General features: G+C 39.6%; 1 protein-coding gene across 1 annotated transcript; it reads right to left on the bottom strand.

Annotated features, from left to right (window-relative positions):
* Positions 1-248: 248 nt before the first annotated feature.
* LOC140152330 (V(D)J recombination-activating protein 1-like) lies at positions 249-830 on the bottom strand. Its single transcript, XM_072174632.1, has one exon. The coding sequence runs from the start codon at positions 828-830 to the stop codon at positions 249-251; it is 582 nt and encodes a 193-aa protein (XP_072030733.1).
* Positions 831-24,102: the final 23,272 nt, after the last annotated feature.

Raw genomic sequence — 24,102 nt, 5'->3', positions numbered from 1 at the left:
TCAAGCCCTAATGCAATTCCTTGCCTCTAGAGCTTATAAAAGTAAAACACAAAATCCAAAATTCTTTTGGAATAATGAATTAAAATAGAAGTAAAGCAAAACAAAACAAGGGGCATTTTATTGACACAAAATCATCTCTCTTTTACAACGAAATGGTGGCTCTGAAAAGAGCCGTTTGGTTTTTGTAGAGCTAGTTCATCCAACTCTGTCCTCTGCCACTACCTCGCCTGGCGTTCCAGCCCTCACCATTATCGGTTCTGGTATCCCCTAGATGACTGAGGATGGCGAGTGTCCATAAAAGCACTTGTATTTTCTCTGTACTCTTGGACTGCCGATGGACATGATTCCAGTGGCCGTGTGGACTTCCAGACCTTCTTTAATTTGCGGTACTGGTCTATCAGTTGTTGAACAGCAGAAATCACAACAGCTATGCATTTATCGGAAAGCAGCTTACGGGAGTAATTACCTGGCTGCATCAGCCGTCTTTGAAGGCCACATTTCTGCCGTAGCTTCTTATCAAGCAACTCCTCGGCCTGCTTCAACTCGTTTTCATGTGATTTCTTGGACCAATGTAGTGAACTGGCAATTTCCCGAACATAGATCTTCTTCAGCCATACCGCAGAGTTTATTTCGCAATGTAACGTATCTATATGAGGAGTGTTCTTGATGAACAAGTCTGCTTTAACCCCCTTTGAATTGTGAGTGAATGTCTTGTAAGTCTCGCTGTTGTCGTTATCAGTCCTCTCATCGATTAATTCTTGATTTCTTTCATCACTCCTTGTGATCGGAGTATTTGAATGGATCTGCCATCTTGGCGCGTGGATTCGCATAGTGTGCAGAGATATTCTGATGAGCTGCCTGCCAATCCTGTGGCCTTTCTTTCCAATTTTTCGTCATACATGGTAGCAACAAATTTGCATTTGAAGTTCCATGTTGCCTCACCATGTTGAAATAGTAACTCTTCTGATAAATGGTTGCGCTCCTGTAGCAAAGGCTCCATCATCGTTGTAAATGCTGTGTAGTCATTTTCGTCAGCTAATGCTATCAGAACTTGACTCAATTCGTACACCTATGTATCGCTAACACTTACAAAAGTATGAATAATTGCTTTCACACGTTTCTGTAATTCCTGTACATGTAGACGTGATATGACGGTCCTACAGTATCGTCTTACTTCTTTCTTGGTTGGTTCGCCAGACATGTTCAGATGCTCCTGTGCATGTTTTAATGATGCTAGATCTTCTTTGTCAATTAGGGAAAAAGCACTTGACAACAAACACATAAACTGTGGATAAGCAGGGTGTGCCTCTGATGTACAGGCTCGACCAAACCGCTTGATACAGTGAAATGCATCTAACAATTCAACCATGTCTTCATTATAGAAAGATCGTCATGTACTTTGCCGCTGGAACTTGCTGCAATTCACAGCTAGATGAATTCTAGGCTTTGATGGTTTAGGCCTTACTGAGGATTCCAACAAGTCATAAGGTGCTATCTTTCACCCATACATGGATACATCATACATACATCATCATCCTCTACATCGTCACTATTCTTCTCCTCACCACATGAAGGTGTCAGTGCTTCACCTTTTTTGAGAGATGATGTAGGACTACTGGTACAGCACCATCTTCAACTTTACTCAATTCATACACCAGATGTATCACTATACACTTACAAAAGTATGAATAATTGCTTCCACACGTTTCTGTAATTCCTGTGGATGAGGTATGACGGTCCTACAGTATCGTCTTACTTCTTTCTTGGTTGGCTCGCCAGATGTGTTCAGATGCTCCCGTGCATGATTCAGTGATGCCAGATCTTCTTTGTCAATTAGGGAAAAAGCACTTGACAACAAACACATAAACTGGATAAGCAGGGTGGGCCTCTAATGTACAGGCTCGACCAAACCGCTTGATACAGTGAAATGCATCTAACAATTCAACCATGTCTTCATTATAGAAAGATCGTCATGCACTTTGCCGCTGGAACTTGCTGCGATTCACAGCTAGTTGAATTCTATGCTTTGATGGTTTAGGCCTTACTGAGGATTCCAACAAGTCATAAGGTGCTATCTTTCATCCATACATGGATACATCATACATACATCATCATCCACTACATCGTCACTGTTCTTCTCCTCACCACATGAAGGTGCCAGTGCTTCACCTTTTTTGAGAGATGATGTAGGACTACTGGTACAGCACCATCTTCAACTTTACTCAATTCATACACCAGATGTATCGCTAACACTTACAAAAGTATGAATAATTGCTTCCACACGTTTCTGTAATTCCTGTGGATGAGGTATGACGGTCCTACAGTATCGTCTTCCTTCTTTCTTGGTTGGTTCGCCAGATGTGTTCAGATGCTCCCGTGCATGTTTTAGTGATGCCAGATCTTCTTTGTCAATTAGGGAAAAAGCACTTGACAACAAACACATAAACTGTGGATATAAGCAGGGTGGGCCTCTGATGTATAGGCTCAACCAAACCGCTTGATACAGTGAAATGCATCTAACAATTCAACCATGTCTTCATTATAGAAAGATCGTCATGCACTTTGCCGCTGGAACTTGCTGTGATTCACAGCTAGTTGAATTCTAGGCTTTGATGGGTTAGGCCTTACTGAGGATTCCAACAAGTCATAAGGTGCTATCTTTCATCCATACATGGATACATCATACATACATCATCATCCTCTACATCGTCACTATTCTTCTCCTCACCACATGAAGGTGCCAGTGCTTCACCTTTTTTGAGAGATGATGTAGGACTACTGGTACAGCACCATCTGTCTACCCAGGTAATTCCTGCTTTTTCAACTTTACTCAATTCATACACCAGAAGTATCGCTAACACTTACAAAAGTATGAATAATTGCTTCCACACGTTCCTGTAATTCCTGTGGATGAGTACGTATGACGGTCCTACAGTATCGTCTTACTTCTTGCTTGGTTGGTTCGCCAGACATGTTCAGATGCTCCCGTGCATGTTTCAGTGATGCCAGATCTTCTTTGTCAATAAGGAAAAAAACACTTGACAACAAACACATAAACTGTGGATAAGCAGGGTGGGCCTCTGATGTACAGGCACGACCAAACTGCCTGATACAGTGAAATGCATCCAACAATTCAACCATGTCTTCATTATAGAAAGATCGTCATGCACTTTGCCGCTGGAACTTGCTGCGATTCACAGCTAGTTGAATTCTAGGCTTTGATGGTTTAGGCCTTACTGAGGATTCCAACAAGTCATAAGGTGCTATCTTTCATCCATACATGGATACATCATACATACATCATCATCCTCTACATCGTCACTATTCTTCTCCTCACCACATGAAGGTGTCAGTGCTTCACCTTTTTAGAGAGATGATGTAGGACTACTGGTACAGCACCATCTGTCTACCCATGTAATTCCTGCTTCTTTAACTTTACTCAATTCATACACCAGATGTATCGCTAACACTTACAAAAGTATGAATAACTGCTTCCACACGTTTCTGTAATTCCTGTGGATGTGATATGACAGTCCTACAGTATCGTCTTACTTCTTTCTTGGTTGGTTTGCCAGACATGTTCAGATGCTCCCGTGCATGTTTTAGTGATGCCAGATCTTCTTTGTCAATTAGGGAAAAAGCTCTTGACAACAAACACATTAACTGTGAATAAGCAGGGTGGGCCTCTGATGTGCAGGCTCGACCAAACCGCTTGATACAGTGAAATGCATCCAACAATTCAACCATGTCTTCATTATAGAAAGATCATCATGCACTTTGCCGCTGGAACTTGCTGCGATTCACAGCTAGTTGAATTCTAGGCTTTGATGGTTTAGGCCTTACTGAGGATTCCAACAAGTCATAAGGTGCTATCTTTCATCCATACATGGATACATCATACATAATAATAATAATAATAATAATAATAATTCATTTATAATGCGCCATCTATCTAGACAACCTATTCCGAGGCGCAAACATTGAACAATTAAAAATTAACACACAATTATAAAAACAGTCACATATAGAAGTCAATTGTCATAAGCAATCTTAAACAGATGAGTTTTTAAAGTCTTTTTGAAAATATCAAGTGAATCACAAATATGCAGATTTAAAGGAAGCAAGTTCCAAAGTGCAGGTGCACAAGCATAGAAGGCCCGGTCGCCAAATGATGAAGAAGTCCGTGGAACTGAAAGAAGACATTTATCCGTCGTGATGGAATATAAAAATTGATAAGTTCACTGATATAAGAAGGTGCCATGTCATGGAGCGCTTTCCAGGTGAGAAGAAGGAGTTTGAAATGAATGCGATACCGAATTGGTAACCAATGCAAACGTTGTAAGACGGGTGAAATATGGTCAAATTTCCTAGTCCGTGTGAGCATGCGTGCAGCAGCATTTTGAGCCTGTTGAAGTTTATTGAGTTGTCGTTCAGTGATTCCATATATGTCAAGACGTGATGTGACTAAAGCGTGGACAAGTGTTGCAGCAGTATCATAATCGAGCACTTTGCGAATTTCATCAATGTTTCTAATCTGAAAATAAGTTGATTTGCACACATTTTTGATGTGGTCGTCCATTGAGAGAATGATGTCAAATATAATTCCTAGATTGCGAGTATTAGTAGAAGCTTGAATGTTGGCAGAATCAATTTGAAGAGAGTTGGAGCGAAGTTTTGATTGATTATATTTGGAGGTGATAATAAGAAGTTCAGTTTTGTCATCATTTAATTTCAATTTATTTACAGTCATCCATGATTTAATGTCCTTGATACATAATTCAATTTGCGAACGTGAAGAAAATTCATCTGATGCACTATCTATATCAAAAGATAAATAAAGCTGTGTATACATACATCATTATCCTCTACATCGTCACTAGTCTTCTCCTCACCACATGAAGGTGCCAGTGTTTCACCTTTTTTGAGAGATGATGTAGGACTACTGGTACAGCACCATCTGTCTACCCATGTAATTCCTGCTTTTTCAACTTTACTCAATTCATACACCAGATGTATCACTATACACTTACAAAAGTATGAATAATTGCTTCCACACGTTTCTGTAATTCCTGTGGATGTGATATGACGGTCCTACAGTATCGTCTTACTTCTTTCTTGGTTTGTTCGCCAGACATGTTCAGATGCTTCCGTGCATGTTTTCGTGATGCCAGATCTTCTTTGTCAATTAGGGAAAAAGCACTTGACAACAAACACATTAACTGTGGATAAGCAGGGTGGGCCTCTGATGTATAGGCTCAACCAAACCGCTTGATACAGTGAAATGCATCTAACAATTCAACCATGTCTTCATTATAGAAAGATCATCATGTACTTTGCCGCTGGAACTTGCTGCAATTCACAGCTAGATGAATTCTAGGCTTTGATGGGTTAGGCCTTACTGAGGATTCCAACAAGTCATAATAGATCTTTCATCTATACATGGATACATCATACATACATCATCATCCTCTATATCGTCACTATTCTTCTCCTTATCACATGAAGGTGCCAGTGCTTCACCTTTTTCAACTTTACTCAATTCATACCTGCGTTGCAAACCCTTATAATAATTGATTACTGCAGTTTCAGAATCAGCGTCTAACATGACCCAAGACACAGCCTCCCAGTGCTCATACAGCATGCTGTATGACCACATCACTCCATTTATTGCAGCTTTTTAGCAAGAGTGTGTGTGTGATCTGAGCACCAATATCGGCCAAACACGCCTTTCATCATTCCATAAAGATATGGACGTCGATTGTTGTATTCGACTATCAGCATGGAAACAATGTGGGTTGGCACTGACTGAGGTTGTCTCGGCAACTTGGTAACATTTTCAACCTGTTCAGTCTGTGCAGCTGAAATATTCACTGCTGCATTTCCTTCAATCTGCCTGTTGATCTGCCTCATACACTTGAATGAAACATTGGTTGGTCATCTGTGACTCACTGTGAGGGTCACTGGATGCATCAAGAATCATCTTACCATATACTATAATTATGTTATCCATGCGATTTCCACTCGGTGTTTTGGAAGAATGAAAGAACAGGACTTGAGATTTGCCAAAACTCAACATACTCAATGCTTGGAATAATTGAAATGAAAAAAAAAGCACATAACTTTTCATGTCTATACGAATACTAATACATGTGTAACTAACATAAAACTAAAAGGTTCAACCTCGACAGTATTTTGAATACTGTTTCATAGTACAGTGTACATGTATCACTGTTTAAAATAAACAAATGTATTACATTAATGTACTTTGCCTTCCATAATATTAATATTACTCCTGATATCTCCAGACTCAAATACGTGTAACATTATATCCTGTGCATAACAACACTTATCCATTCGCAAGGACTTTTAAAAACCAAATGTATCCTCCCATTTATGATTTAAAACAAAATGACTTACCACATTAATGTTAATAAATCCATAAAGTTCAGTTCTTATGTTCGTCATGTCATGATGAAATCAGCTGCTTTAAATTTTAGTCCATGTCCAATGTCAGTCTGATAAAAATTAATTTGACAGTCAATGTGTATATCTACAATTGCTTTGAATTTAGTGTAATCCAGTTATCTATTTCTTTGGCAAAATTTATCACAATCAATTCCGAGAAACTTCTCCAGCATCTCCAGCTGTAGTGCTACCTAGGACATTTCGATGTGCTTTATACCATAAACAATTAACTTATCCAGTTCATCATCAGTTTCTTTATTGACAGTCACTTAGTCAAATTGTGGCATTTCTCCAGATGCCTTGTCAACTCCTATCAATTTGAGCCTTCTTCAGCAGATAACTTTTGTCATGACAAATTTCAGTTCAACAGACTTCCATGTCTGCCAGTTATCTGAGATGCTGCACTGTCCAGCGCCGAGCACTGCCAAGTGCCACTGGACAGATCCCATTCTGCTTTTTTCTCATACGAAGTCAGCACAAAACTGAGTCGACTATCTGTTGATGATGAACCAGATACATAACATAGAAAACACGTTGAATTAACACTATCGCCCTGAGCTTTTATAGTTCATGATCATGAATTAGCCTGATTGGTCGCCAAACCAATTTATTGGGCCTCTCCAGCCCATAACAATAAGACAGGTTACAGTTTCAAAGTCACGTGAACTTAACATCGTGACTCATATGTCAAGGAAGCAAATTATCTCTATAAAATGGGTTCATTAACTGGTACACACAACAAAAAGTTACTGCATAACTCTCTTTGCTGAGGTGGATGTTCAAATTCTATGGTGACTAAAATTGAAGCGCTGATGACCCATGATGTACATGTACGAGTATGTTAATGTGTATTTAAACATGTAGAAATTATGTAGATGTTTGTCCCATTAAGTTCCTTTACTGAAAAAAACACTTCCAGAGCCGCCTTCATTGAGATACATATATTGGACTCTCCATGCATATTTAAGTTCAGTGTCACTACCACTAACAGCCTCAGTCTCTCCTTTGATCATCATGCCAATGTCTCTTGGCATCTCTTGATTCTCTTCCTTAAACATGTTTTTGTTAAAGTCACCTGCATTCACAAATCCAGTGATTGCAGTCACCGTGGCCAGAATTATCACTATGTAGCCTACTGGCAAAATGGTCTGAGTCGTCTTCGAATTCAGCATGTTGAAGTTCAATTCGACCGCTGCCGCCAATGTTGTGTTCTTCAGAACACTAATAATTTATGTACACTCAAGAATACGACTAGATGGATAATCTTGTCAGTTCATTCATTTATTAGCATAGGTGTTGTAGGTGTTGGACAAGACTATGTGTTACATGTTTCATACCAGGATCAAGACTGACCAGTTCTTCTATGGACTGACGACTCTTGTGCAATCATCTAAGCGGACGATCTGTACTTGAACCAGAGTTCTTCTTTCGAACTAGTCCAAAGTTTCCATGTAGAGAATAAAATATGTGTCCATTCTGAAAGCAGAAATTTAACACATTATTGAGTTGTATTTTTCAACAAACTCAGACACTTGCTTGTCATCCAAGAAGAGCTTGGTTCCACGCTTTGGAGGATCTGTACTTGAACCAGAGTTCTTCTTTCGAACTAGTCCAAAGTTTCCATCTAGAGAATAAAATATGTGTCCATTCTGAAGGCAAAAATTTAACACATTATTATTGAGTTGTATTTTTCAACAAACTCAGACACTTGCTTGTCATCCAAGAAGAGCTTGGTTCCACGCTTTGGAGGATCTGTACTTGAACCAGAGTTCTTCTTTCGAACTAGTCCAAAGTTTCCATGTAGAGAATAAAATACATGTCCATTCTGAAAGCAGAAATTTAACACATTATTATTGAGTTGTATTTTTCAACAAACTCAGACACTTGCTTGTCATCCAAGAAGAGCTTGGTTCCACGCTTTGGAGGATCTGTACTTGAACCAGAGTTCTTCTTCGAACTAGTCCAAAGTTTCCATGTAGAGAATAAAATACATGCCCATTCTGAAGGCAAAAAATTAATACATTATTATTGAGTTGTATTTTCAACAAACTCAGACACTTGCTTGTCATCCAAGAAGAGCTTGGTTCCACGCTTTGGAGGATCTGTACTTGAACCAGAGTTCTTCTTTCGAACTAGTCCAAAGTTTCCATGTAGAGAATAAAATACATGTCCATTCTGAAGGCAAAAAATTAATACATTATTATTGAGTTGTATTTTTCAACAAACTCAGACACTTGCTTGTCATCCAAGAAGAGCTTGGTTCCACGCTTTGGAGGATCTGTACTTGAACCAGAGTTCTTCTTTCGAACTAGTCCAAAGTTTCCATGTAGAGAATAAAATACATGTCCATTCTGAAGGCAAAAAATTAATACATTATTATTGAGTTGTATTTTTCAACAAACTCAGACACTTGCTTGTCATCCAAGAAGAGCTTGGTTCCACGCTTTGGAGGATCTGTACTTGAACCAGAGTTCTTCTTTCGAACTAGTCCAAAGTTTCCATGTAGAGAATAAAATACATGTCCATTCTGAAAGCAAAAATTTAACACATTATTATTGAGTTGTATTTTTCAACAAACTCAGACACTTACTTGTCATCCAAGAAGAGCTTGGTTCCATGCTTTGGAGGATCTGTACTTGAACCAGAGTTCTTCTTTCGAACTAGTTCCAAAGTTTCCATGTAGAGAATAAAATACATGTCCATTCTGAAAGCAAAAATTTAACACATTATTATTGAGTTGTATTTTTCAACAAACTCAGACACTTGCTTGTCATCCAAGAAGAGCTTGGTTCCATGCTTTGGAGGATCTGTACTTGAACCAGAGTTCTTCTTTCGAACTAGTCCAAAGTTTCCATGTAGAGAATAAAATACATGTCCATTCTGAAGGCAAAAAATTAATACATTATTATTGAGTTGTATTTTTCAACAAACTCAGACACTTGCTTGTCATCCAAGAAGAGCTTGGTTCCATGCTTTGGAGGATCTGTACTTGAACCAGAGTTCTTCTTTCGAACTAGTCCAAAGTTTCCATGTAGAGAATAAAATATGTGTCCATTCTGAAAGCAGAAATTTAACACATTATTGAGTTGTATTTTTCAACAAACTCAGACACTTGCTTGTCATCCAAGAAGAGCTTGGTTCCACGCTTTGGAGGATCTGTACTTGAACCAGAGTTCTTCTTTCGAACTAGTCCAAAGTTTCCATGTAGAGAATAAAATACATGTCCATTCTGAAAGCAGAAATTTAACACATTATTATTGAGTTGTATTTTTCAACAAACTCAGACACTTGCTTGTCATCCAAGAAGAGCTTGGTTCCACGCTTTGGAGGATCTGTACTTGAACCAGAGTTCTTCTTTCGAACTAGTCCAAAGTTTCCATGTAGAGAATAAAATACATGCCCATTCTGAAGGCAAAAAATTAATACATTATTATTGAGTTGTATTTTTCAACAAACTCAGACACTTGCTTGTCATCCAAGAAGAGCTTGGTTCCACGCTTTGGAGGATCTGTACTTGAACCAGAGTTCTTCTTTCGAACTAGTCCAAAGTTTCCATCTAGAGAATAAAATACATGTCCATTCTGAAGGCAAAAAATTAATACATTATTATTGAGTTGTATTTTTCAACAAACTCAGACACTTGCTTGTCATCCAAGAAGAGCTTGGTTCCACGCTTTGAAGGATCTGTACTTGAACCAGAGTTCTTCTTTCGAACTAGTCCAAAGTTTCCATCTAGAGAATAAAATACATGTCCATTCTGAAGGCAAAAAATTAATACATTATTATTGAGTTGTATTTTCAACAAACTCAGACACTTGCTTGTCATCCAAGAAGAGCTTGGTTCCACGCTTTGGAGGATCTGTACTTGAACCAGAGTTCTTCTTTCGAACTAGTCCAAAGTTTCCATGTAGAGAATAAAATACATGCCCATTCTGAAGGCAAAAAATTAATACATTATTATTGAGTTGTATTTTTCAACAAACTCAGACACTTGCTTGTCATCCAAGAAGAGCTTGGTTCCACGCTTTGGAGGATCTGTACTTGAACCAGAGTTCTTCTTTCGAACTAGTCCAAAGTTTCCATGTAGAGAATAAAATACATGTCCATTCTGAAGGCAAAAATTTAACACATTATTATTGAGTTGTATTTTTCAACAAACTCAGACACTTGCTTGTCATATAAGAAGAGCTTGGTTCCACGCTTTGGAGGATCTGTACTTGAACCAGAGTTCTTCTTTCGAACTAGTCCAAAGTTTCCATGTAGAGAATAAAATACATGTCCATTCTGAAGGCAAAAAATTAATACATTATTATTGAGTTGTATTTTTCAACAAACTCAGACACTTGCTTGTCATCCAAGAAGAGCTTGGTTCCACGCTTTGGAGGATCTGTACTTGAACCAGAGTTCTTCTTTCGAACTAGTCCAAAGTTTCCATGTAGAGAATAAAATACATGTCCATTCTGAAGGCAAAAATTTAACACATTATTGAGTTGTATTTTTCAACAAACTCAGACACTTGCTTGTCATCCAAGAAGAGCTTGGTTCCACACTTTGGAGGATCTGTACTTGAACCAGAGTTCTTCTTTGGAACTAGTCCAAGGTTTTCCATCTAGAGAATAAAAGACACATCCATTCTGAAGGCAAAAATATCTGCCAAACACACTTTCATCATTCCATAAAGATATGGACGTTGATCAATATTCAACTATCAGCAGATCATTAATAAATTACTCAGACACATACACACCTCACCAACCATGATAACATGAGGGTGTTCCAAATGGTACACTATCAGAACTTTGATCAAACACAAAATTGGAAGTTGTACTTTGAAAGCCCTAACTCCTTGCAACAGTCCCTGTCAGTGTAAATCAGCTTTCTCAAACCTGTCCATCAAGCCGTCTGCCAATTTCTGAAGATACACGGTCCCCTCACACCTAATGTGTAACAACAATAGCTGATGATGTTGTTTTTCCAACACATATGGTCAGTCATGTGTAACAATTATTTTACTGACCTTCTTGAGCATCCCTCATGACCTGGAAAGTCTCTTAATGGACTGATTGGTCATATGAGAAGGAAAAATTAATAATATTAATGAACTTAAATTGAGACAAAGAGCAGTTATTGATGGTCTTTCATGTAAGCTCAATACACACAAACAGCATTTGCCCGCAACAATTCAGAAATGCTAAATTTGTCATACCTCAGAAGTCTATGGTACCTTGTAAAAAGCCTCAAAATGACTTGGTCATGAATCACTATGCCTTCCAATTTTCTTGAAATTGTCAGAGGTTTGCATTTTCAACTGCTTCAGCCATTCTGTCATCCATGTTACCAGGTATATAAAAAAGGTGTTAGCAACTGCTTCAGCCATTCTGTCATCCATGTTACCAGGTATATAAAAAAGGTGTTAGCAACTGCTTCAGCCATTCTGTCATCCATGTTACCAGGTATATAAAAAAGGTGTTAGCAACTGCTTCAGCCATTCTGTCATCCATGTTACCAGCTATATAAAAAAGGTGTTAGCAACTGCTTCAGCCATTCTGTCATTCATGTTACCAGCTATATAAAAAGGTCTTAGCAACGCATGTTTTTTCCAATATCTTTCCCTTCACATTCCTTGGCAGCATCTTTCTTACTCCTACGGATGCCGCAAGAAAAAGTGTAACGCCATCCACAGATTGCCTGTGAATTGCTCTTGACCAAGTGTGTCAAGGTGCACATCGTCATCACGGAAGAGGTATGACATGTCCTAAATTTCCATGCCTGATTACTCTCCCCTTACTGCAAGAGAGAATTCTTTTTGCTATTTTATTTACTTCTTTCCTCTTCTCATCATCAATTCCCTTGTGGGACCTAGCTCCCCTGTAAAGATTCCTGGGAATGATCCCAGACCACATGTGGTATTGGGGAGTAAGCGCTTGCATTCAGCGATAACATTCTCTATCATATGCTTGAATAGGAGTATGAGACTCACAAGGTCTTTTGTGCCCATATGAATGATAACGACGGCCGGCATATGGCTTGTGGCTTGTGCCCACAAGCCTGTACCATCCTCTTGGCAGTCCTCTGTGCCGCCAACCAAATGATATCCATATATTTGAGCATTTCGATTGCACGGCTCGTGTGGACTTCCAGGTATACGCTCATAAAGATAATGAATGCAGATCTAGATTTCCACTGCTCAATAGACACAATTGGTGGCGACTGGCATTTCCTGATCAAGACCAATCCTTTTCCTCTCCTGTACAAGTGCAAAACGCAAATTTGGCAGGCTGTACTGGTTGGTCTTAGCAATGCCCCAAGATCCACAAATTCTCCTTCATAAATTTTGCTCTTTAAAGAAGGTGCGATATGTATAGGCCCAAACAATCGCATACACTGCGCAATTGCTCTGGGCCTAAATTTAGAGTAGAATTTAATAAGCTTTCTACTTCGATTGACTCACCCACATCTCTATAGTCTGTCCACTTAGAAGTACAAACCAAATTTGTGGCATCGGGGTCGAGGCTTTGCGTCACACGCGACGCGACGCGTAAAGAGCGCGGTGCACAAATCGCGCAGCAGTTGGCGCGCCAAAGAAGCATTGCACTCAATAATTATTCTCATACCTCCAGTTTCCAAGGTCTATTTACTTTGTACTTCTATGTGGACAGACAATAGTATGTGTAGCAGGAGCACTAACATCCTCAACCTCGACAGCCTTTCCCTCTCCTGTGTCATGTACCCATCCTATCTCTCTTCAGTGGCATGCTATTTAAGATATAGTTCATGGTAAATAATAAGTTATAATCCGTTAAAGTAAATAGAGACCAAAATGTACAAAGAATAAAGTGAACTTTTTTCTTCAATCAATATTGCGTGCGACACCAATACTGTGTACGACGAAATTGGCAAAACACAACATCAACCTGTGACGTAGGTGCATCATGTTTCAGTTATGAGACCGTGTCCTTCATGTTTTCAAGTTGTATGGGAATGTCTCTACAGTTCTGACAGAATAGTCTGCTTTCTGGTTATTCTTACACATGAGTCCATGAAGCTGATACAACAAGTAACAGTTGTGTGCTGTGAATGTGATTAAGGGAGTTTTGTTTTGTGTTTACAATATGTTGCTGAATACCAGTTCTGATGGTTCTGAAGTAGCTGGGATGCACATATACTCACTACTCAGTTGTCAAGTGTGGGCTGCATCCATTTCCGATGAAGAATAAGAACAATCTTAAGCAATCAATGTTATGCATAGGTGTTGTCATGAACAATGAATAATATGATGGCCATTGGCGGATGGGAAAAAATATATCCCCATTGAATAGTTCTTTCATCTCATATCTACTGACTGCAACTTCTTCTATTTCTCGGTATCTAATTAGATCATCTGCTAATCTGTCATGGTTGCATGTTTAAATCCATTATCACGATTAATTTGTTGATGTGAGTTGCCTGCTTATGCCCTCCGCAGATTGCCTGAGAATTGCTCTTGACCAAGTGTGTCAAGGTGCATATATCATCATCACGGAAGAGGTATGACATGTCTCACCTAAAATTACCATGCCTGATGACCCTTCTCGCACTGCAAGAGAAAATTCTTTTTGCTATTTTATTTACTTCTTTCCTCTTATCATCGATTCCCTTTTGTGACCTAGCTTCCCTGTAAAAATGCCTGGGAATGACCCCGGACCACATGTGGTATTGGGGAGTAAGCGCTTGCATTCAGCGATAACATTCTCTATCATATGCTTGAATAGGAGTATGAGACTCACAAGGTCTTTTGTGCCCATATGAATGATAACGACGGCCAGCATGTGGCTTGTGCCCACAAGCCTGTACCATCCTCTTGGCAGTCCTCTGTGCCGCCAACCAAATGATATCCATATATTTGAGCATTTCGATTGCACGGCTCGTGTGGACTTCCAGGTATACGCTCATAAAGATAATGAATGCAGATCTAGAATGTCCACTGCTCAATGGACACAATTGGTGGCGACTGGCATTTCCTGATCAAGAACAATCCTTTTCCCCTCCTGTACAAGCACAAAACTCATATTTGGCAGGCTGTACTGGTTGGTCTTATATAGCAATGCCCCAAGATCCACAAATTCTCCTCCATAAATTTTGCTCTTTAAAGAAGGTGCGATATGTATAGGCTCAAACAATCGCATACACTGCGCAATTGCTGTGGGCCTCAATTCAGAGTAGAATTTAATAAGCTTTCTACTTTGATTGACTCATCCTCATCTCTGGTACTTTGTGTACTAGCAGGAGCACTAACATCCTCAACCTTGACAGCCTTTGTCTTCCTTCCTCTCCTCTGACCTGTATGTACCCATCCCAGCCTCTCTTCAGTGGCATATTTAAGATACAGTTCACAGTAAATATGATGGGTTGCAGCATTCCACCTGGTGATGCCATCCAGAAGATAGGCCTGGAAGTTAACAGGAGGAATAAACCTATTCAAGTGGAGATGGTAAAATCTCTAAAGATGTCGTGCGGTACCCCTTGCACATCTGAACACTGGTAGCTCAATTGCACCCTTGTTGATATGGCCAGTGGCAGTGTAGAGAATGATGCCCGGGGGGTCCTGAATGCAGGTGATGTGCTTCTTCTGTTCTTCCATATGTCACTCATCTCTGACCACAGAAGTGGTACACCTTGGACATCTGTGGTACTTGACAGCACTAACAAGAGCGATTCAATCTTCTCTGTTTTCTCCTCTGCACCTCTGGTTCTTCTGCAACAGTGACAAGCAAGCTCCTACCTGGTGATGGCTTTGGCGACAGCTTTGTTGACAGCTTTGTTGGATGGTGCAATGATGCCAGCTTGGACCATTTCTCTTTTCTTTACTTTTAAAAGTAGCTCATAATCAGCACTATCCCATTCAAAAATGCAGCCAGATAGGCGACTCATGAAAGTACCATAAAGAGGGTGAGATTCTGAAGTGCATCCAAGTGCCAACCTCCTCATGAAGTGTCAGATGTCCATGCGAACAAGGATATCACCCATCTGCTGAAGAGCTTGTTGTACTTCGAAGGCCCAAACTCCTTACAACAGTCTCTGTCCGTGTAGAGCAGTTGAGGTGGTTCCACTTCAGCTGTCTCTCCTGTCCATCAGGCCATCTGCCAGTTTCTGAAGAGAGACAGCCCCTTCAGACGAGGTGAGAACGCACTGCAAGATTTCCCCCTTCTCATTCCCAACACTTGTTGCCCATGAAGCTGCAGTGCCTGTTAGTTTCTTGGTGACTTTCTTGGTGGAGTCGATCTTGAGAACTCTTCCATGGACAGAGGTGACTGCTGCCATAAACTCTGGAAGACGACCCCACACATCCCTCACATACGACATAAGGAACCAACGTGCACTGGGAAGCTCTTTCAGGAGTGGTGTTTCTCTATATGTTGCTGGAGGTAGTCTAAGCCCCTGCAGTCCTTCCTTACGCCGTCTGTATTCACTCTGGTACACGATCACCTTCTTCAACCACATGTCAGTATGTAGCTCCTCCATACTGTGTTGTAGGGCAGTTGGACTGTTGCCCAATGTTCGTGGTCGAAGAAGCGCAATCACAGCAATGTCATGTGTATTAGTGTGTCAGCACAACAGGAAACTGGACACGCACTCCTTCAGGCAGTTGATCCATTATTCGCTTATCCCAGGACATAAACGTGCCGTTGCATCTGTTGCAATCCAAGTACTCGACAGCCAGATAATAAAAGTCGCGCATATCAAGTACCAGACGCACACGGTTATAAACACTCTACGACCGCAGCGACTTGTCTGGGCAATTTGGACAAGTGAAATCAAAGTGCAGCATTCTTGGCATCCACAGAAAAAGCATCCGCAGAAAATGTGGCTCTGGTGTAGGTGTACGGCTAGCCTCATTCTTTGGGGTAGGAGGATGCCACTAGTTCCTGATGCTAGTCATTAACTATCCCTTGGCTGCAAACAGCTCCCTGCCTATCCACTCTCTGTCTGCTAGGGCCATATTTGCGGACCATCCCGGGGACAACGGAGGCTAAAATATGTCTTTTGTCTGGTCAAAGTATGTCCAACCTGGAAAAGTAACAAAGTACATCAAGAAAACATTTAAAAAAATTACAAATGGGAATGGAACAAGATCTATAATAACCAGACTTGTAACGAGTCATGACTCGAGACGAGACTTTTCAAAAATGAAATGACTCGACTGCGACAGTGACGAGCAAGCTCCTCCCTGGTGATGGCTCTGGCAACAGCTTTGTTGGATGGTGCAATGATGCCAGCTTGGACCATTTCTCTTTCTCTTTACAGTTACAAGCAGCTCATAATCAGCACTGTCCCATTCAAAAATGCAGCCAGATAGGCGACCAAGTGCATCCAACCTCCTCATGAAGTGCCAGATGTACGTCCATGCAAACAAGGAGATTACCCCATCTGCTGAAGATTACTCTCAACTTGAGACATGGCAGTATTATGGATGGTATTTTTTGTGGGACGTGAGAGCATATCAAATTGCATTCTGAATACGTAGTGGTACTCTTGACAGCAACCCCTGACTTCACACACCCTTTGATAATAATTAGACATCTGCTACTTTTTGTGAGAAATTATGACCCACAAAATAAAAGACATGACCCACTACAAAGCAGGGGAATGTTTCACAAGTTTCTTCTTTGGAACTGCATATCAGACATATCGATTTTTTTTAAATTAAGCTAATGAATCAAATAAAACAATATAAACTCATGTTTTTTGGTTATCTTCGCTGCATAATAAAAAATATGTATTTATTAATTGTATTCGAATAATAAACAACAATACAACACAAACCAGTAATAATGTCACTTGTGCATTATAAAATAAAGAAAGTTCATACGGCCAGATATCTGCTAATCCGCGTATATTGATATTATGCTGGGCATGAAGCTAGTAGAGAAGCTGAGATTAAATGCGTATGGGTATCATGGGTGCACCCGTTGGCATTTATAATATAGAAGTGCACGTTCATGTGAAGAAGCTCATGTTCAATGTCCATGTAGCATTTAACATGTTTAATGCAAATGTCCAAAATATCCAAAAGACGACATATATATAATGTTGGCTAGTTTTGTTGAAGCAGCGTATCCATGTTCATGATGCGCATTGTAGAATCTGCGGTCTGCAAGACTCACTTCGGTAGAGGTAATCAGCTGAATATCTAGCTGTATTAAACGACACGTCGCACCGAATGGTCTTGACTGGACCTGAGGATAAATAGTTAAAACATGTCCATTTTAAGAATAGGAAGAGCAGCTTCCGAAAACAGCAGCATCACCATGATGGTGGATGATGTTGAGTGTGTTTGAAGATACCATGTTGGATGGTGCAATGATGCCAACTTGGACCATTTCTCTTTTCTTTGCGTAGCTCATAATCAGCACTGTCCCATTCAAAAATGCAGCCAGATAGGCAACTCATGAAGGTACCATAAAGAGGGTGAGATTCTGAAGTGCATCCAAGTGCCAACATTCTCATGAAGTGCCAGATGTCCATGCGAACAAGGAGATTACCCCATCTGCCGAAGATTACTCTCAACTTGAGACAAGGCAGTATTATGGATAGTATTTTTTGTGGGACATGAGAGCACATCAGACATATCGAATTGCATTCTGAATACGTAGTGGTACTATTGACAGCAACCCCTGACTTCACACACCCTTTGATAATAATTAGACATCTGCTACTTTTTGTGAGAAATTATGACCCACATAATAAAAGACATGACCCACTACAAAGCAGGGGAATGTTTCACAAGTTTCTTCTTTGGAACTGCATATAGACGCCCTTTTGTGTAGACAGGTGAGTAAGTTGCTTCCATTGTCACCACTACATATGAAGGTTTACCGTGCACTTTCTTGTCATGCCGAACCGTACATGCTCCTGTAATATTTTTTGTTGTATCATCCAAAATTACATGTGTTGTCCCTTGAGGGGCTTCAACACTCATGCTGGGGTTGTTGGCATGTTGAATTGTCACCATCTTTGATGGAGTTGGTGGTAAAGATGCCGCTGCTGGTGTTTGAGGTTTTGTGATGCAGCACCTGAGGCTGTCTGCATTCTGCAATATTACTCGCTGCTGCCTCTTCCCATACTTGGCTGGATTCTTGAGCTCTAAACCCATTACATTCCCCTTTTCATCTGTTACTTTAGCTTATCGATACCTTCAATCAGTATGCATGCATATTTCTCTATTTTGGTATGTGGCATTTTGGAGCCTGGCTTTTTCACTGCAGTGCCTGCACCAAAAAAAAAAAAAAAAAAAAAAAAAGAAAATTAGGACATCACTTCCATGTAGCTGTTAAAAATAAAGCATCCTGTACCTGAAAAGTGGCAAGTATAACAGTTCAGAAATGTTAATATAATGCAGTAGGCTGTTTGAAACTGAAAGTGACATGTAAAAACACAAAATCCTTAAGATTTACCCCAGCTTCATATTCCCCAAAAATATCCTAGTGTCGCCCCAAGAAAGGATGTGCAGTGTTCTATTTGTCTTTACAGTAAGGATAATAAATACATGTAAATTATTTGACTCAACTCCCAACAGTTTTTATTTACATTTGTACATGTGTTTTGAGCTCACCACACTAAGTGTTAACACCAAAGATTGTTGATGGCTCTGAGGGTGTGTGGTACCCATCTTATTCCCCCATCTTGTTCCCACACTAAGACCCTTGGCCCGGTCTAGCTTGTTCATCCATATGGAGTCACTGTTTGGCCTGTGATGTATCGCTTGAGCATGAGTATTCCTGAATTTGATGCATAATTGGCCACAAATCTCCTCATTCATCATCGCTAGCAACTTGTCTGTTGGTCGATCTTGAGTTGGTGTAGCAGCAACACCTTGAGCCTCACGCTCGTGGCCATGCTTAATACTCTTCTCATGTTCAGTGACCGATGTCATTGTCAACTGAGAAATACCTGCATAAAGTGATGTGGTACCCCTGACAAACCTGTGATTGAAGTTAACAGTTTTTTGGGTCATCATTTAGCCATTTGCTATCAAAGTAGGAATAAGCTTTTCCTTCCTTGTAATCGGTCCGTGAATGCTGGTGTAGTGTAGCAGGTTTATTGTCCTTTTTCCCAGAGCTAGTGCTTGACTGTCTCACACATGGGGCTTCACTCAAGAACTATTCTGCAATTTAAAAGTAGCTGACATGGGATCATTACCTGACCCCCTCCTCATATACCTACCCCAGCAGTCCAGTCCACCAGGGGGCTGATAATTTTCATACAAAAGTTTAGCATATTGCTTTATTGATCTTGTGCAATCTCATCAGGCTTTACTTTTATTCCAAGTCTTAGAGTACCATCACACCAATGCCTGCAGGTCGGCTTTTCTACCTGTTGTTTTGAGTCCTCTTACGGGAAGAAAGGCCTTCAATGCTGGCACTGTCCTATGCTGACACAAAATTACTTGTGTTAGCTGACCGTCATACATGTATGCCATGAAAGACAAACTTTAAACTTCTTACTGCCATCCTCATGCATGGACTCGCTGAATGGTGCTGGAATGGTGCTCATAATCAAACTGGATATAAAACCTAGGTCACATAGGATATTTAATATGCTTCATTGCCACTCGATCTGCATACATGCCACTCTACATGACTCCCTCTCTGTGTAGTTATGACCTGGCATCATGGTATCGCAACACTAACCCATCTGCAAATGGCTGCATTAGCTATGTGTTCTCCATCTGCCTCTTCAAAGTGGTACATTCAGTTGTGACCTTGTATGACTTTGGGTACTGCAGGCTTTCTGGGCTGCTCCTGGTGGCATAAGGGGTATTATCTGAAGGCCACACTATATTGTCCTTGCAATGTGTACATTTCTTCTTGGTACTCCCTTTCTGTGTGGTTCTTTTCTGGCATCTGTGAATTTACTCTCTGGTGTGATTATGTGGTAGAAGACATCATTTAGCCATACTGATAGTATTATTGCAAATAATGTAAATGGTTAAACAACCCTAGTTTATTTAAACAAGACACTAAAAAATTTACCAAAACCTTTCCGTATCTGTTCTTCAAATAGTCCAAAGGCAAGCTCTGTGTTGTCCGGGTTTCATAGTAGATATCTGTTCATGAGTCATCCCAAAATGTCCCAGCACGCACCTGTAATCCAAAGCTCCATTGTTGGTCGTGTTGAATACCATGATGAATTTTATATCATGTGATATCTTCTATCTTGTAAATGTCCTCTCTCGGGTGCATGTCGTCTACCCAGGTGTACGTGCGTATTATATTTAAAAATTCCATCAATTCTGGTTCGTCGAACCCATCGAAAGACATCAACAATCTATTGAAGTGCTTGTAAAATTTGGTTAATGTTTTCATCAATGTTCTCAAGTCTTTGACGCCGAGTTCTTTAGGTGAATCCAACATGGTACATTTCACTAAAATGTTTTATTTCTTGGTATACGGTATTGCTACGTGCGTTGGGTATCAAACATTTTTGCAAAACGCAATTCTTTGCCACAGCGGTAAAATTTCCAATTGAAATAGCTAAAAAGAAGCACACTTTTTGACACCTTATTTGTGTTAATAGCCCCTTGAATGTTGCCACAGCGGCCATAGGAATGAAAAAGGTGCAGATTCCAAAGTTATATGTATACCCATTAAAAATGTTGCTTTTGTTGCTACTGCCAGAGTGCTGGTCATCCTTGACCAGTCATTTTACTACTTGGGGGAGAGTGAGAAAGGGTCCATAGGCTTGAAATTACTCACTAAGATACCTTGCACACATCTAAATCTATTTGATATACTTAATTCCGTCTTACCTCAAAGAAATAATGTGCATCATGCAAGCTAGGCCCAGCTTTTTGTTTGAGTAGAAACAGGTTCCGTAATGGTGGATTGGATTGTACCCAAAAAAAATAGTGTGTAAAATATAATAAGCAAAGTGTTTCTGTGTGCTCAGTATAAACATGTTGAATGACCCTTATGCGGGTTGAAGGGTTTTGGACCCATGTGGGTTAAAGGCACAAACAGAGAACATTGGGTAATATACATGTTGCATTATTAAAGCAATTATTTCTTTATGAAGTTCAAGACAGTCTGTATGGTTGAATAAAGTAACTTGTGATTCATACCTTGCAGGTGTTCACTCATATTATCTTTCTGTAACGTCAATAACAGCCATGTACACATCACCTGTTAACTCATGTTAGCTACTTGGAGCACAAAAATGTTAAATGCTAAGGCGGCGTGGAGCACAAAAAGATGACTGGTCTTTGTGTAGCCTAAACCCCCTGAGCACTATCTGCCGATCTAACATTGCCTCTGATTGGTCAATTACATGATATCTTCACTTTAATCACCAATCAGAATGGAGCTTTGCAAATAATTCACCCCAATTTTTTGTGTGGTGAAATTATTCTAACAATGTTGCTGATTGGTCCAACTGATAATGAAAACTTCTTTTTGGCCAATCGGCAGGTAGTTCTCATGGGGTTAAAGGAGAATATTACTGATGAAAACAGATGCTTTCATCTTTCATCTGTTATAAATGTAACGGGATGATATTTACCATAACATCAAATAAAATGCCATTTCCCACCATGTGGTATTGAAGTCTCGCGCCAGTGTCGAACGTGCCGATGGCATGGGATGCTCTAGTGCGGGTACAATGATTTAATAGCTATTTAAAACCTTTGTGTGTATGACAACGTCACTGTACCCACACTGTAATGTATGAAATAAAATCTAAAATCCTCCAAGTAGGTGATTTAATGGTGTAAATTACATAAACTAGGTAATTATTCTGTATACCTACATGTATAGGACTTGGATATAAGGCTGATATTGAATGTATCTCCTTGAAGAGGATGGTTATTAACTTGCTTTATTTTTGTAATAATAAGTTCTTTCATGACATGAAGAGCATATATGTGATGCGATCAAGCAAAATCAGTTGTAAACTCAGAACTCGAATATATTAAATTTTTAGTTTCTTATAGGATAGTAAAAACCTTTACGAAGCTGCATTTTGCAGAAAACCCCATTGAATTTGAACTACCAGTTCCAAAGATATGAGCAATTAAAGAGTTTCCAAAACAACATGAAACAAAAGAAATTTTTTCCTTCCTTTGGCTGTATCTCAAAATCAATATTTCTGAGTTCCGACTGATTTTGCTTGATCGCATCACATATTAACAACACTGTGATTCAATAACATTGCTACAGTCATGTATTTTATAAATAAAATGTTGTTTACAAATGGCTAAAATTATTGTTGTTAACTGTGTTTTCTTCTAACCTGTTGTGTAGATAGTTTGAATTTAAGTTACAGACTAGAATAGAAAAAAAATAGGGTTATAATAAAGTCATACTCCTCCTTCCCCCTGTCTTGTTTTAAAACCATCACTGCAGAAATAATCTATTATGTGATGCATCAAGAGAACTATGGAGGACTCGAATGTAAGTTCGTGCTGGTGATAGACATTTTCTAAAAACCGATTCTCAGCGCAACAAATTCAACTAACCTTGAATATTCGATGTGTGACACACGTTTTCATCAGAAGAACATCCAGGACATCCTATATGTTGTCCAAATAAATCGCCAGAACTAAATCATGATCAAGTACTGCAATTGCCAACATTATACAATATGCCCTCATTCGACCAAAGGTCACCAATGAAAGGGCAAGTTCATCACAACATTGGAATGTCATTGCACTTGACGATTTCGGCGCCCGGGAATTTTGAATATCGCGTGTTGAGAGACGGATGTTTTTATTCATTTTATGGTCACTATGAGTTTGTTTTAAATAAAACCATGTGTTTCCTACTTGATAATTATTTTTCTTACATATAAGGCATAATGTTGTGAATGCCGGAGACTCCCTTTAAACTTTTAGAAACTAAAGGAAAGTGCAAGAAATTTGAATCCAACACTGCAAAAACAGTGTTTAGAAATCAAGGACAGATTGGTGTTTAGAAATTTAAATGTCCATCATTTAAACACTTTTAATGTTTAGATCCTAAACACATTTCATATGATTATGTGTTTAGATGTTTAAGATCTAAACATTAAAGTGTTTAAATGCAAGACATTTAACTTTCTAAACACCATCTGTCCTCGATTTTTAAACACTGTTTTCGCAGTGAGGAATATCTGCAATATAGAAGGGGTATCACAAAGCAAAGACATCAAAAGTACATTTAAACCACTAAACAGGGTTTGAGATTTTGCCACTGTTTGACTGCCAAAAGTGTGAAAAAATAGAGCGATAACCGCACCATAGCTGAACCATGTGGCTTCGGCAGTATATTGTGGTAGGCGGGCCTATACCACTGTCACCCGGAGTCTGTAATGGACATAATCTCGAAATGCTACAAAGGTATGACCGGCCGAGTGGTGTTAATGAAAGAGGAAAAGTAAAGAATATAAAATAAACTAGAGCAACTGTGCCCACGAGGTAAGTTAGGCGGATGACTGTGACGATCTCATCAAGCAGCAATACTGTGATGGATAGTATTAATTTTAATACGACTGTTTCATTAATTGCAGTTTTAATATACCTTGATCGTGGAAAGCTGGCATTTTGAAAACTTGAATTTTGACCTCTGTATGGCCCCCTTAATGACCTTAAATGAATTTTAAAATATTTAAAACATGTGAAGAATG

This window comes from Amphiura filiformis, chromosome 5 (assembly GCF_039555335.1).
Source record: "Amphiura filiformis chromosome 5, Afil_fr2py, whole genome shotgun sequence".
NCBI lineage: Eukaryota > Metazoa > Echinodermata > Ophiuroidea > Amphilepidida > Amphiuridae > Amphiura > Amphiura filiformis.
The sequence above is the reverse complement of the archived record's forward strand: the minus strand, read 5'-3'. Positions and strand labels throughout refer to the sequence as shown.